Source organism: Trachemys scripta, chromosome 7, assembly GCF_013100865.1.
Source record: "Trachemys scripta elegans isolate TJP31775 chromosome 7, CAS_Tse_1.0, whole genome shotgun sequence".
In the NCBI taxonomy this organism is placed as follows: domain Eukaryota; kingdom Metazoa; phylum Chordata; order Testudines; family Emydidae; genus Trachemys; species Trachemys scripta.
In genome coordinates this window covers 31,916,882-31,931,818 of record NC_048304.1, presented here as the reverse complement: position 1 = coordinate 31,931,818, position 14,937 = coordinate 31,916,882, and the positions used below count along the sequence as shown (strand labels likewise).

Here is a 14,937-nt window from a genome sequence, read left to right as displayed (position 1 = left end):
GGGCTGTAGTCCACGAAAGCTTATGCTCTAATAAATTTGTTAGTCTCTAAGGTGCCACAAGTACTCCTGTTCTTCTTTTTGCGGATACAGACTAACACGGCTGTTACTCTGAAACCTGTCTAGTGGGAGTGGGGCTGAGAATTACATTGTATCTTGTGGGGCCACTGAATGGAAAACAGTTTGACACTGGCCACTGCCAGAGACAGGATACTGGACTAGATGGAGCTTGGATCTGGTCCAGTCTAGCAGTAACTGTATTCCTATATTCAGCCACTCCTGACCTAGGTCATATTTGAAATCAGTGTGCTAAAGGTGGAATAATCTGCGGCAGTTTGTCTCTCTCCCCCTGCCTCCACCCCTCGCTCCTAGAGACAGACTGGAGGTTGTAAGCTAAAGGTGAAAGGCTTCATACCCCATTCCTGCTCTTCCGAGCCATCCTTGCTCCACCACTCTAGTGTGTTTCTTATGTTGGAAACCATCCCTGTTGTATACCAGCATCTGCAACCAGACAGTGGTATCTCCCTTGCTTCTAGCAATTCAGTCTGATCTGCCCTCTTCCTGGAATAGAGAGAGGCTAAACAACCCCTCATCCTTGCTTGTTTGTGCTGTTTCTCACTGTAAGAATTGCATCCTCAAGCACGTCCTGAGCCTAGTCTGCTACTGGCCAATGAGCAAGGAGATGTGCTGTGACCAGTCCACCCACAAGACATGTTATGCCTTGGTAACTTTTCCTAACACCTGAAGCCACTTGCCTTGCCAAACTCTTCAGCAACTGTGTCTAGGCTGGAGGCAGTGAGCTGGGCGGAGTAGGGAGGCTAGTCCCAGAAGCTGAGCCAGGTCTCCTTGGGGCAGGGCATCTGCCTGGCACAAAACGTGGCCACAAACTCTGTCCTAGTCTTGGAGGGGGACGGACTCTCTCTTGCTGCTTCTTGATCATATGAGGCAAAGATGGCGCCACCATGCGGCTTCAGCAGGAATGGGTGGGGGGACCCCGATCAAATGATTGCACGATGGTCCCGCTGTCACTGGAGCAGTGTTTTTCCCTCCTCCACCCCCTAGTTTTCTGCAAGAGTGATGGCTATCACGTGTCCCAAATATGGCGGCGCCCTAATCGCTTCTACCCCTGGAGCTGGACTTCCGGGGGTGGTCGGAAGTGAGCGCCGCCATCTTGTTTCTGTGGTTTTGGAGGAACAGTTGGCCTCCATCGGGAGCTGCGCTGTTTTGGTCCTCCTGGCCCTTCCGCCCTCCTCCGCGGTGAGTCCCAGGCCAACGGGGCGGAAAGGAGCCGGAGGGATCATGGTCCCGCCGCGGCTCGCGCGTGCCGAATGGGTGGGCTGGTTTGTGCTCAGTGCGCATGTGGGGATGGTATCATCGGGAAACACGGGGGGCGAGAGCGCTGAGATGGGCGGTACCATTGGGTGATGTTGGGGAGCACGGTGGACTGAGGAGAGGCAGAGGCCCTTGGCCCTGCGGGGACCCGGAGGGGCTTGGTCACAAGGCTAAGGGTTTCTTGCCTGTCCCTCAAGATCACAGCCCCCTGTTTCGAGCCACGCCCCCTTCCCTGCCTAGGGCATCAGGCTCCTCCGCTATAGCCCCGTTCCTGTCCCATTGGAGGTGTTGAGTTCAGTCTGAGATCCTGCCTGTCTTGTCCATTTCTCTAGCACCCATCGCAGTGCTGAGTTTTCCCCAGTGGAGGAGGTGCAGACTGTGAGTCTGGGCTGCAGGCTGCCAAAGCTAAGCAGCTACGGGTTTACTACGGGTTTCACTCTAGTTCCTAGCCCGCATAGGCTATCCACTTCCATACACAACTGTGAAAATAGCCGCAGGATTCCCAGTCCAGCTTTGTTCTGTCAACCCCTGGAGAGCTTGGTATTAGGGCTATCGAGCAATTAAAAACATGAATTGTGACTAATTGCACGATTAATCATGCTGTTAAACAATAGAATACCATTTATTTTAAATATTTTGGATGTTTACTTCATTTTCAAATATATTTCAATTACAACACAGAATACAAGGTGTACAGTGCTCACTTTATATTTGTATTACAAATATTTGCACTGTAAAAAACAAAAAAAACATTGTATTTTTCAATTCACCTCATATAAGTATTGTAGTGCAATCTCTTTATCATGAAAGTTGAACTTATAAATATAGAATTATATAAAAAACTACACTCTAAAACAAAACAGTGTAAAACTTTAGAGCCCATAAGTCCAATCAGTCCTACTTCTTTTGTTCAGCCAATCACTCAGACAAACAAGGTTGGTTACAATTTGCAGGAGATAATGCTGCCTGCTTCTTATTTACAGTGTCACCTGAAAGTGAGAACAGGCATTCGCATGGCACTGTTGTAGCTGGCATTACAAAATATTTACGTGCATGATGTGCTAAAGATTCATATGTCCCTTCATGCTTCAACCAACATTGCAGAGGACATGCTTCCATGCTGATGATGGGTTCTGCTTGATAACAATCCGAAGCAGTGCGGACTGATGCATGTTCATTTTCATCATCTGAGTCAGATGCCACCAGCAGTAGGTTTATTTTTATTTTTTTGGTGGTTTGGGTTCTGTAGTTTCCACATCAGTGTGTTGCCCTTTTAAGACTGCTAAAACCATGCTCCACACCTCATCCCTCTCAGATTTTGGATGGCACTTCAGATTCTTAAACCTTGGGTCCAGTGCTGTAGCTATTTTTAGAAATCTCACTTTGATACCTTCTTTGCATTTTGTCAAATCTGCTGTACAAGTGTTCTTAATACGAACACGTGCTGGGTCATCATCTGAGACTGCTATAACATGAAATATATGCAGAGTGCAGGTAAAACAGAGCAAGAGACATACAATTCTCCCCCAAGGAGTACAGTCACAAACTTAATTAATTCATTATTTTTTTAAAGAGCATGGAAGCATGTCCTCTGGAATGGTGTCTGAAGCATGAAAGGGGCATACCTTGCAATGCCGGCTACAAAAGTGCCATGCGAATGCCTGTTCTCGCTTTCAGGTGACATTGTAAATAAGAAGCAGGCAGCAGTATCTCCCGTCAGTGTAAACAAACTTGTTTGTCTTAGCGATTGGCAGAAAAAGAAGTAGGATTGAGTGGACTTGTAGGCTCTAAAGTTTTACACAGTTTTGTTTTAGAGTGCGATTATGTAACCAAAAAAAATCTGCATTTGTAAATTACACTTTCACGATAAAGAGATTATAGACTCATAGACTCTAAGGTCAGAAGGGACCATTATGATCATCTAGTCTGACCTCCCGCATGATGCGGGCCACAAAAGCTGACCCACCCACTCCTGGAAGAATTCTCTCCCTTGACTCAGCTGTTGAAGTCCCCAAATCATGATTTAAAGACTTCAAATTGCTGAGAATCCTCCAGCAAGCGACCCCTGCCCCATGCTGCTGAGGAAGGCGAAAAACCTCCAGGGCCTCTGCCAATCTACCCTGGAGGAAAATTCCTTCCCGATCCCAAATATGGCGATCAGCTGAACCCCGAGCATGCGGGCAAGATTCTCTAGCCAGACCCTCTGGAAAAAGTTCTCTGTAGTAACTTTTAATATCCCATCATTGACCATTGTTACTAATTACCAGCGATGGCACGTTATTGACCTATTGACTAAAATGACTTTATCCCATCAAACCATCCCCTCCATAAACTTATCAAGCTTAATCTTAAAGCCAGAGAGGTCTTTTGCCCTCACTGTTTCCCTCGGAAGGCTGTTCCAAAACTTCATCCCTCTGATGGTTAGAAACCTTCATCTAATTTCAAGCCTAAACTTCCCGACGGCCAGTTTATATCCATTTGTTCTCATGTCCACATTAGTACGAGATTGCACTTCAGTACTTGTATGAGGTAAATTGAAAAATACTATTTCTTTTATAATTTTTACAGTGCATATATTTGTAATCAAAAACACTATAAAGTGAGCACTGTGCACTTTGTATTCTGTGTTGTAATTGAAATCAATATTGAAAATGTAAAAAAATCCAAAAATATTTAATAAATTTAAATTGGTATTCTATTGGTATAAGTGCAATTAATCGCAATTAATTTTTTTTTAGTTAATCGCGCAAGTTAACTGCGATTGACAGCCCTACTTGGTATCACTATGATAGCTTGAACGTAAGGCGGAAGTAACTCTTCTCCCCTCTGTCTCTCAGTTGAGTTTGCGTGGGTGATTCCTGAGAGCATTGCAGGCTGGAAGTGCAACCTCCTGCCATGGTGAAGATCTTCGTGGGAGGAGTCTCCCCTTCTGTCACAGTGGATGAGCTGAAGAAGCTCTTCGAGCAGTATGGACAGGTGAACGAGTGCGACATCCTGAAGAACTTTGCCTTTGTGCACATGGAGAAGGAGGACGAGGCCCACAAGGCCATCAGCGAGCTGCACAAGCAGGAGTTCTACGGGGCCCACCTGACGGTAGAGTACGCCACCTCCAAGATCCGTAACGCCACCAAGATCTATGTGGGCAATGTCTCCAGCAAGGCCACCACAGCCCAGATCAAGGAGCTCTTTGAGAAGTTTGGCAAGGTGGTGGAGTGTGACATTGTCAAGAACTACGCCTTTGTCCACATGGCCAAGGAGAGGGAAGCCATGGACGCCATCTTGAACCTCAACGACATGCCTCTGGAGGACCAGAAGATCTTTGTAACACTGTCCAAGAGCAACAACTCGCTCAAGACAACCAAGGGGACCTCTGTGCCACCTCCACCACCTGCACTGCCCAGTTACTACTTCCCCAGGGGGCGCATCCCCCCGCCACCGCCTCCATACACCCCGTATGCACCCCGAGCTTGGTATGACCGGGAATATTATGACCGCTATGCTTATGAGCTCTACGACCGGGCGATGACTGCCAGGACAGCATACGAGAGGGCCCTGCCACCTCCGCCCTCTACCCCCACCGCCTACAGAGAGAGGAGCCCTGTGGGCAGGCGGACGACTGCTGCAGTGGCCCAGTATACTGATCCCTATGCTGCCGCGGCTGCTGCCCAGACATACAGTCAAGTGTACAACCAAACGGGTTATGCAGCAGTGGCGGCTGCAGCCGCAGCAGCAGCTACCTATTCCCAGTACAGCATGGGTGCCACCTACAGTGCAGGGGAGTACTATGAGAAATACAGCAACGGCTATGCCACTCAGTATGCCCAGACGTACTAATCTTACTGTGCTCATAGTAGTAAGTGACCAGAGATCTTAGCTTCGGTGGGAGGCGGAGGCATGGGGTGGAGAGTAACTAGCCCTAGAACTCCTTATTGGCACAGTTTTTTATGGGGTAAGGGAGTGCCACTCCTCCCTAAAGTAGCTCTCTGATGCCATCCACAGTGGATGGAGGTTACCATGCCTCCTGAAAGGCAGTAAATAGGCTCCTATGAACTAGACAACCTTTTATGTGTGTGTGTTTGTATATATATATATACATAAAAATATATATAAAGATAGCCTAGATTTCCTTTGAAGGTCAAGTAGCGCTGGCAAGAAGTGAGTTTGCCTCCCTCCCTCCCCGTTAAGAAATTTAACCTGCTTTCTTTTTCCTTCAGTCGTCTCATGCTCCCACTTTCCAAGGTTTGTTAGGTTGCATCTTTTCTCTACCTTCCCCCCTCATCCCGTTTCCCTCCTGGTTTCCTTTCCTTACGTTCTGTTTTGGTTTGGTTCAGTCGCTAAGAAAATAATCCCACTTTGGAAGATCAGTCGCCCGACGAACTGGCCCCCTGCAAGCCTGCACTGACAGCCAAGGCGATTCTGCTCGTAATTCAGAGCTGATCCTTTCTTGATTCCCCTCCCCTCTCATCAGTTTTAACCATTGTAACTTGCAGTGCTCTTTTTTCTTTTTTGCTGGCTAATTCCTTGGTGCGGTCTTCCCGTGCTGTGCATGCGGAGCGGAGTTTTGAAATGTGTGTCTCTAGAGCCGTAGCTAGGACCAGATGGGGGGGGGGGGGGTGCCTTGTTCTGTTTCTGTACCTCAGTATTATAAAAGGAAGTGGATTTTTTGGTGCATCCAAAGTCCATCCGTGTCACGGCTTCTTTTTCCCTTTTTGTTTTTTACATTGATGATTAAACATCTTGTACAGAACTTCCCGGCGTCTCGTCGTCAAATCAGCTGCTGCGTCGCTTTAACTGTGCCCAAACCTCCGTGCGGCTCTTCTTTCTCTGCCTCTCTCCTCTATGCCTAGCGAACGGCAAAACTGACACCCTGATTTCGCTTGACCGTATCGCGCTGCCTGTTCCGCCGCGGTTGCCTCAGTTAACGGAGCGACCCTCTTCCCTTCCCATCTCCCTGTGCCCTCCCCACTGCGAGCACCTTGTTAGCAACCCCACATGCTGCCTGGGTTTCCCTCCTGCCTTCTGGCCACAGCATTCCTCTGCTCTAACTCAGCCAGGGCATCTGTAACTCTGACCTTTTGCAAGCCCCTTATCTGCTATTCCTGTTGTTGAGGCCAACTTCCCCCCTCCCTCTCCCACCCCCATACACATTTGTTTAGACCTCACTTGTCAGGTATCTAACATTTTAACCCTTTCTCCCCCCCCATTGATTTTTTTTCTCCATACACAGCCCGGTGCTCGGAGGCGTAAGGGGGAAAGGGATCTCGGCTGCAAAGGTGCAGGCAGAGCTGATTCAAGACAGCGCAATGCCTTTAACCACCACCCTGCTGAAGGAAGCGTGAAGCCTCCACTACAAGCTTGAGTGAATATACCACTCCCCTTGTCCCCTACCTGCGCTTCTTCCTCTTCTGGTGCTCTCGGGTTAGCTATTTGGCAGTCCAGAGGGCACCCTCTGGTGAGAGCGCAAGGCTAGCAGGACTCATGGGTTCTATTCCCAGCAACTCCCTTCCCCTCCCTGTGCCTCGGTTTCCCCACAGCAGAGATTGCATTGAAATCTTTGGGTAAGCACTGTATGTGCAAAGAGATCTTGGTTTCTTGCTGGGGATGCTGCCTCCACCCATCTAAAGCGCTCCCCCTTCCCCCCTCCCGTCCCCTTTATGATGTCCTCTGGCTAGCTCATGTTCCTGCCCTTACTGGGTTTGAAGATCTAGGGACAGACCCACTCCTTAGCACATGCATGTCTCAGCCTGGGGATCGCTTTGGTCGTTCCAGATCCCCCTGCATGCATCCGCTTAGGGCTAGCACACCCTGCCTCCATTTGCTTTTTAGTAGCTGTCTTCAGTTGCCAGAGACGATGGCATAGGAATCCATTGCACTGCTGAATAGTCAGCTTGAGCTGCTTTCTCTCCTAGGAGCAGACTCGGGGCAGAACGTGGTCACCCGCCGGGGCCGGGAATTGCACCCCCATTGGTACAGCATTGGGTAATGCCTTCCCTCGATGTGGGATACAGAACTAGGTGGACCTCTGGTGTGTGAGAGAAGTGATAGAGAGACCCTTTCATTCCCCCAGCAGCACGTCTGGGAGGTGAAGGGGGAGCATCAGAAAAAAACAGCCGACAGGGTAACCGTCTCCCTCTGGCATCTGTCCATGGCAGATTGAGGTAAGGCAGAAAGACCTCCCCGATGAGTGTTTGAGCCTGTGTTTGTTGGAGACGATGCTGCGAGCAGGGGAGTGGGGTACTGGGGGGAATGGTGTAGTGGTTAGAGCAGGGAGAGTCTACCCCTATGAGCTTGTAGACAGATCACTTCCCCTGCCTGCTTCAGTTTCCCCATGTGTGACTGAGGGAGCATTTCAGTGCCTGGAGAGTCTCTAATGGAAAGGGCTGTAGAAGCACCATTGCCATTCAGCCCGGGCTCAAAGGTCAGACTCCTTCCATCCCCAAACCATGGGGGTGCGGCGTGATGTGCCCCAAGAACAGAATTTGGAAGAGCCCAGCAGCTCAGGGGAAGCTGCTCTGAGCGTCCAATCAGAACGGTCTGGATCTGGCCATGGGGGAGCATTAGGGAGCAAGTCTTAGTTCCATAAGCATCCAAAGAGGGGGCGCGGTATCTGCTTTCAGCACAGTTCATGGACAGACATTTGTCAGCCTGATTTCTGAGCCATCCTGTTGGGACTATCAAGTCTGCTGACTCCACAGAGTCCTTGGAGCTGGCACCTCTGAGTTTAAATCTGTTCATTTTACGCTGAAGGCCACCTGTTACCCAAGCTCCTCCAGGCCAAGGGGAAACCAAAGAGCAGGATGCAAAGACCCTAGATCCTTTTAGAAACTCAGGCAGGAGGGGCTAGTGAATCTAACTCGCCCATCTATTCTAGATTGACCCTATCCCAAAGAGACCTTACATCAAGGTAACCCCCAGACCAGGAACTCTGTTGGCCTCAGCTGACATGTCAGGGGAAGAGCAGGATTTCTGGAGGACCCACCAAGCATCCTGCTAGCAGAGGTGAAAGATGACTTGAGGGATTCCCCGAAGATCTCCCAGTCTCTTCTCTCTGTGAGCCTTAAACACCCAGGGGGAATCCAACCTGAGATGAAGCAGGAGGTAAGCGCTTTTGTCCCCCCTTCCCTTTCACTCGCACTCCAAGAGGAAGGAACAGTGGTGTGCTTCTATCACAGACAGCACAAGATCTAGGTTCTGTTCCCTGGTTCTGGCACTGACCTCAGGGCAAGTCTGTGGATCTCATCTATAAAAGGGGCAAAGATTGATTCATGTTTGGTTAAGATCTCCACTGGCTGGTGCTGAGTCAAGTAGTATTAGAAATCCCTGCCACAGAGAGCTTGTGTTCTGAAAGCACGTGCCTCCTGCCTTACTGGGGTAATCTAGTTTAGGTCTTTATATGGTTCCCATAGTGACTTGATCACTGTCTGCAGCTGGGGTGGAGATTTGCGAGTAGAGCAGTCTTTAATCTCACAGACAAAGGCAGAACAAGAGCCAATCGGTGGACGTTGAAGCAAGCCAAATTCAGACTGGAAATAAGGCAAATTTTTAACCCCGAGAGGAATTAGCCAGTGGACCTAGGGACATTGTGGATTCTCCATCGCTTGGAGTCTTTAAGTCAAGACTGGCTGTCTTTCCTAAACCTACGCTGTAGCTCACACAAATTACAGGCGTGATGCAGGAAAAGGGATTCTCTGACCTGTAGTATGCAGGAGGTGAGCATAGATGATCAGAATGGGCCCTTCTGGTCTTAAAAGCAGTGAATCATTTCCGCAGTATGTGAGCGCCTCGGTTTTGAATAGATTTATCTTCCCAATACCTCTGTGAGGCAGGGCAGCACTGTTTTCCCCATTTTACAGATGGGAAAACTGAGGCACAAAGCAACTAAGTGACTTGGCCAAGTTCACACAGGCAGACTGGCAGAGCAGGGACTCAAACCCAGGTCTCCTGACTCCTGGTCCAGCACTTGAGCCTTAAGATCATTCTTCATCTTCTAAGTTATGTAACATTAGGGTTGCCTGCCTGAAGAAATACAGGCCCTTGGCTCTGGTTAGGTGGCCCTACTAGTGCCAGGAGTCCAGGCTGAATACAGGGTGAATGTGCTCTAAGGTGAACATACAGATCTAGGGCAGCCAACAGTTCCCAGCTTCAATTCCTTGGTGCTACTGTATCAAAATGTGTGCGCTCTCCTCTTCCTCATCAACCCGAACAGGAAGGGGCAGACTGAGGTAAACCCAGCCCTTTGGCACAACAGCCCACCCACAACGTGAGCCGTGTGTGGAGTGGCCTGGTTGCGACGAGGACTGAAAGGAAGCCTGGAGCTGGGGAGCCTCCAGCTGAAATTCTCTTCTCTTCTTACTCTCTCCTAGAGCAGAGCGGATTGGGCCTTCTCTCTGTCTCTCTCTCTCTCCCTCCCAGCCCAACTCCACCATCCCTTGTTCTGCGAAAGCAGCGAGCTCCGTCCCCGCCACAGTGCTCTGGATGCTGTCGGAAGGCTCCCTGCTCGGTGAGATTCTCCACACCTCCTGTCTGCTGGGTAACGGGCGACAGGGAAGCAAACCGCCTTGGCCCCGCTCTGCCCTCTGGCTGGGGAGAGCTGCATGGAGCTAGGAGCTGGGAGAGGTCTTTCCCTGCGATCATGATTGGTGCTTGGGGTGGGATTGATCTTTCAAGGTGTTGAGAACTCATCCCCTGGTGGGCGGGATGCCGGCTTGTAGGGCTGGCTTGGTTTGCATCATGGGCAGCTTTCTCCATCTAGGGGTGTTGGGACAGGAGGGAATTCTCTGGTGTAAAGACCCAGGTTGTCCCCATTTCCTCCTGGGTGATATGATTCGTCCTGCAGCCTTTGGTTTGGGTGTGACTGGTGGGGGCAGCTTTGCATCTTCGCTCTGTACCAAGGCAATGCAGATTTGGCTGGGCCTCTTCTCTGCCTCAGAAAGATCTCTGAACCGCTGCTTCTGGGTGGGAGTCACCTTGCTTCCTTGTCTAACCCGGGGCCTTGACCGACACCACACCTTCCACAGCTTCCCTCCTTGATCCCTGCCCCCTGACGTGGGGGGTCCCGCAACAGAGATGGGGCCAGCAGAGCTCGTGTGTGGGATGAGAACGGAGGCATCTGTACCACCGGGTACCTCCAGCAATAGTCTCAACTCCCTGTTAATTGCAGTTGGCTCCAGCAGAGAAGGATGGAGTGCGGGGACTGCAGGCTCCTCTGCATTGGATGAGCATGGTGAGCTGCTCCTGAGGTTGGTAGGTGTGTGTGTGAGGCCAAGGGCAGGGGTAGAAGCCTAGGGCTCGGTGCTTTGTGGGTTGGAACAGTGGAATACATTACTTTCCTAGGGGTCTCTGAGCAGCAGTAACTATAAAGCCGCTCTCATTCAGAGATCTGGGTTAAACTTGACCACAGGAGCTACATGAGATGGGTTGTGTTTGTTTTGCGGCTCCCCAGTGGACTAAACCACCCCACAAGCGGGCTAGATTGGCAGTGTCAGTTCAGGAGAAGCCCAGGAATGAACTAGTGGAGGTGGAGGGTGTTGCTAGAGGACATAATTGGGGGCCATTGGCTGCTGTGTGTGAGAGGAGTCTGGGGGTGGCGTAGCAGGGGTGGGTATTGAGGGGGATCAGCAGAGTTGGAAGAGGAAGCCAGGGGACTGTGGGTCAGGATTGAGAGGGACCTTGACAGAACTGTGTAGTGGGGGAGTCGGGTTGGGATAGCTGGACAGCTGTGGGTTGGGATTAAGGAACATTGGCAGAGCTGGGGGGTGGGGGTGGAGGATGTGAAGCAGAGCCCAGCCTGGGATAGTATGAGGGCTGCGGGCCAGGATTGAGGGGAATCAGCAGAGCTGTGTGTGGACCCAGAACTGGATTGCCTGCTAATTCTGTGCAGCTGGTGCTAAGCTGCCGTGACATTTTGCATTGGAACTCTTGTCAGCATTAGGGGCAGCCCCCTCTGCAGAACCCTAGCATCTCTGAGAGCAGTTGGCTTCTGTTGTATCAGTGACCATTGGCTACCTGGCTCCAGCTCTTATCCGAGGTCCAAACTGCGCTTGAGTGAAATGTGCTGCCCTGGCATAGGGCTCTGGGATTGATGGGTGGCACCTAGTACAGCATCACAAGGGTAGGGGCTGTAGAGGCAAGGCTTGGGACTAATAAACATCCTTGTTTAAGCAGCATTTGGGCTGGCGGCTGATTATTTTGTGTCTGCCTCAGTCTGTGGTTCCCTTCCTGTCACTGAAGAGGGCCTACTGGCTTTGCTAATGGGCTCCTCTTTGAGCAGTCACAGACCCTGAAATCTTCCTCCCAGCTGATTTCATGCTGCAGGAGGTGCCATCCCTCACCTCCCTCTCTTCTCTGTCCACAGAGCTGCTTCTGTGGTGGGACAGTGGCCCAGTGGTGAGGGTGCTTGGGAGACCTGGGTTTAATTCCCAGCTCTACCACAGACTTCTGGTGTGACCTTGGGCAGGCCACTCAGTCTCAGTTTTCACCTTCTGTACAATGGGGATAATAGCTCAGCACTGCCTCATGATGGGGAGGGAGGAAAAGAGTTGAGGCTTCAAGGCGCCCAGATGATGGCAATCCTTGTCTCTTACCAGCAGATCTCAGAGCACTTTACAAATCAGGTCAGAATTGTGACCCCCATTCAGGGGGACTCTGAAACACAGAGGGGAAATGTGACTTGCCCAAGGTCACCCAGCAGGTCAGTGGCAGAGCCCCACTCTCCTGAGTCTTAGTCCAGTGCATGATCCCCTAGGCCACACAGGCTCTCCTAATGGGGACCAGATAAGTACCTTAGATGGTCAGAAGTACAGAACAGCTGGTGTTACAGGGCCACCTACCCCGGAGCAAGGAGAAGGGGAATCCTATGTAATGGGAAAGGCTACTTCTATACCTAGACTGACTCTGCCTTCCACTTCTTCCAGTAGCCTTTGCTTCCTTCCCCTGGAAACATGGAGCACATCCCAGGCTATGGGCATGGTCGTAGGATGGGGATCTTCCTCTAATTACCTTCCCTACTCCTCATTTTGTCTTCAGTGGACCTCCAGCTCCTTAATAGAGCCCGGCAGCAGGACACCTTCCCAGCACTGAGTTGAGACGTATGTACTGTTTAGGGGAGAAGACAGGTTAGCCCTGGTAGAATAAAACCAGTCCGGGGAAGGGGTGTTCTCACATCAAACTGCTACAGCCAGATTCTCATACCATGGCTCCTTTGCCCCCCTCTAGTAATGGGACCATGTAGTGGGTGTAAATTACACCGCTAAAGCAGGGTAAAAAGGGGCCTTAGGCCCAGATCCTCAAAGGTATTTCAGCTCCTAACTTGCATTGAAAGTAAGGGAAGGAAGCTAAATACCTGGGAGGATTGGGCCTTGGACAGGGCCTAGCCTGAAACTCGGAGTACACCTCAGACTCTCAGAGTGGGGAGATCTGACTTAGGGGTGGCATATCTGTGACCTGTTGCTTTGCAAAGAGTTGTAACACTCCAGTGCTTGTTTGCGTGTCTGTGGCTAAGAACTCCCTTTGCTAAGCCGGTGTTCCTTTCATGTTGCCCTTTAAACTAGAAGCCAGAGGCCCCTGCAGCCAGGTGGAGTGGGGGGGCGGGGTGTAAGCAGCTGGGTGGTTTGGGATAGCTGCGGCACTGTTTTTGGGGCCTAGGGTGGCCGGGGTGCAGTGCCCCACAACCTACCAAAGGGCTCAGACGAGGTCTGCACCTGGGCGGCCACCCTACAGACCCAGATACAGGGACTAGAACCCAGGGAGGTTAGAAGCTTGTGGGACCCAGGATTGGGTCGGCTTCCAATAAACTGGAGAAAAGAGGACTGGGCTTGGTCTAGTTAAAGCAGTACAACACCCCACCTCTCCGGCTGGACATCGTGATCGGGATATGAAGGTGCTGAGCTATTCCCCTACAGGAAGGGGAATAAGCTATTGCAGTCTAAGGCACCTTTCTACCACTATAACTGCCCACAGTAGGGCTTGTCGTATATCTGTCCATTAACCTCCCCCTCCCGCAGCTGACAGTTGTACTGGAACCAACTCTGAAGCCAACAAAGAAAAGGCACTGCTGAGCTGACTAAAGAGAAAAAGCTTCTCCCAAATGATTAATAGTGATTAATAAAGTCAGTGCCCTCCTAGGTACTATTTCCTAGAACATTGTTTAATCTATTTGCCAGTAGCTTTGCTCCCCTTAGGAAAGTGAAAGTGTCTTTTTTTTTTTTTTTTTTTTTTTTTTTAACTTTCCATTGACTGGCATTCAGTCTCTCAATCCTATATCCGTGCCAGTGGTGCTGAGAACCTCCAGCTCTTGTACTTCATACAAGTGGGGGGATGCTCTGCACTTGTGAAAAACAGGTCACTTCCCCTCTCTGGCTACTCGCTCCTGTGGAGGGTTGAAGGGCTGGTTGGTCTCTAACTCCTGAGAGTTGGACCCCATGTAGGTACGGGGGAGGACGTTTGCTCTTTTGCTGAGGTAGATGGGACTTCACTCTTCAGAGCTCATACTCCACTATCACGTGCCAGTAGGAAATTCCGTCCCAGAATGGAGAGGGCACCAATTTTCACACTGATCAAATAGCTCAATTAGTTTCTCCAGCCTGGCTCCTGTGGATGAGGGAGGCTCGGAGGTGGCAGCCATAACCACTGAAGTGAAGAACGGCTGCAAATTTCCCTGCTACAGGTCATTTATGATGCTGCTGTGTTTCTCTATGCTCACCACCTTGAATAGCTGCCTGGTTGTGCTGCAGCACCTCCTTCCAGCCCTGGGATGCAGAGGCATTTGTACTCATTGCATAGCACCAGCTCGGTGCTCTGCGGCTGTTGCAGCACCCTCTCCTTTCAATACAGGTAGACAGTGAGATGTGTAAACATAGTACATCATCCACTAGCTATGCAAGAAAGGGGTGCTTTGCAGAATAAGCACCCCCACAAGGGTCCTTGCCCCCAATCTAATGCACAGAAGCTCTGAGCTGTTGAGGAAGGGTGATTCCCCAGTGTCTTGGGAGGAGTTAATAGCAGTGAAAGCAGAGGTGCCATTACCCTCTCAAGGGATCTGGTGCTCTGGCCTTGATAAGGATGGCCTATTTGCTCTTAGCGCTATCCCTAGCAGCAGAAGAAGATTCAGAGACCTGTGATGACACAAACTAGGCTCAGACATGGACACGAGTGCAACTTCCCTTCTGCACTGGGATTCGTGCCACCAGCAGGGATGGCAGGAGTCTAGCTGGTGGGGTCAGGGCCAGTAGTAGCCAGCTTGGCTGTTGGAATGCACTGCTGCTGGGCTAATCCCCCTACCCCATCTAGGATGGGGCCAGTGACTCTTTGCCCCCACGGTGGCTAATTTTCCCCTGGCTTGTGGGGGCAGCTTGCTTTCCCTTGGGCTTGGCTGGTCACCTGGCTTAGATGGGGTCTCACCCAGCTGTCCCATTTCGGGTTTGGCTAGTCTTCTCCATCTGACTTGTAAATTAATCTCTTTGAGGGGCTGTAATACCAGTCTCCATCCCCAGGTGACGCTGTGGGTTCCTTTTAAGGATTCTTCTACCCGACGGCGTTCCCCCTCTGTGATTCCTGGGTGTGGGATCTGTAATTTCACCCCTGTCGCCTAGGTGGCGATGTGGGAAAATC

General features: G+C 50.7%; 1 protein-coding gene across 14 annotated transcripts in view; it reads left to right on the top strand.

Moving 5' to 3' along the window:
- LOC117879954 (RNA-binding protein 4-like) overlaps positions 1-14,922 on the top strand; it is a 20,918-nt gene extending 5,996 nt beyond the window's left edge. Inside the window, exons 1-6 of one of the 14 annotated variants that reach the window (XR_004646449.1) lie at positions 1,142-1,254; positions 4,167-5,182; positions 6,557-9,829; positions 10,347-10,552; positions 12,355-12,416; positions 14,820-14,920. Coding sequence is in view for 1 of the 14 variants with exons in the window: in XM_034775544.1 (XP_034631435.1) it covers positions 4,225-5,163 (939 nt within the window). In the remaining 13 variants the exon portion in view is untranslated. Of the gene's footprint in view, positions 1-1,141; positions 1,255-4,166; positions 5,183-6,556; positions 11,493-12,242; positions 13,510-14,819 lie in introns of those variants that run through there. The other 13 variants (XR_004646450.1, XR_004646451.1, XR_004646448.1 and 10 more) reach the window with 13 other exon arrangements.
- Positions 14,923-14,937: the final 15 nt, after the last annotated feature.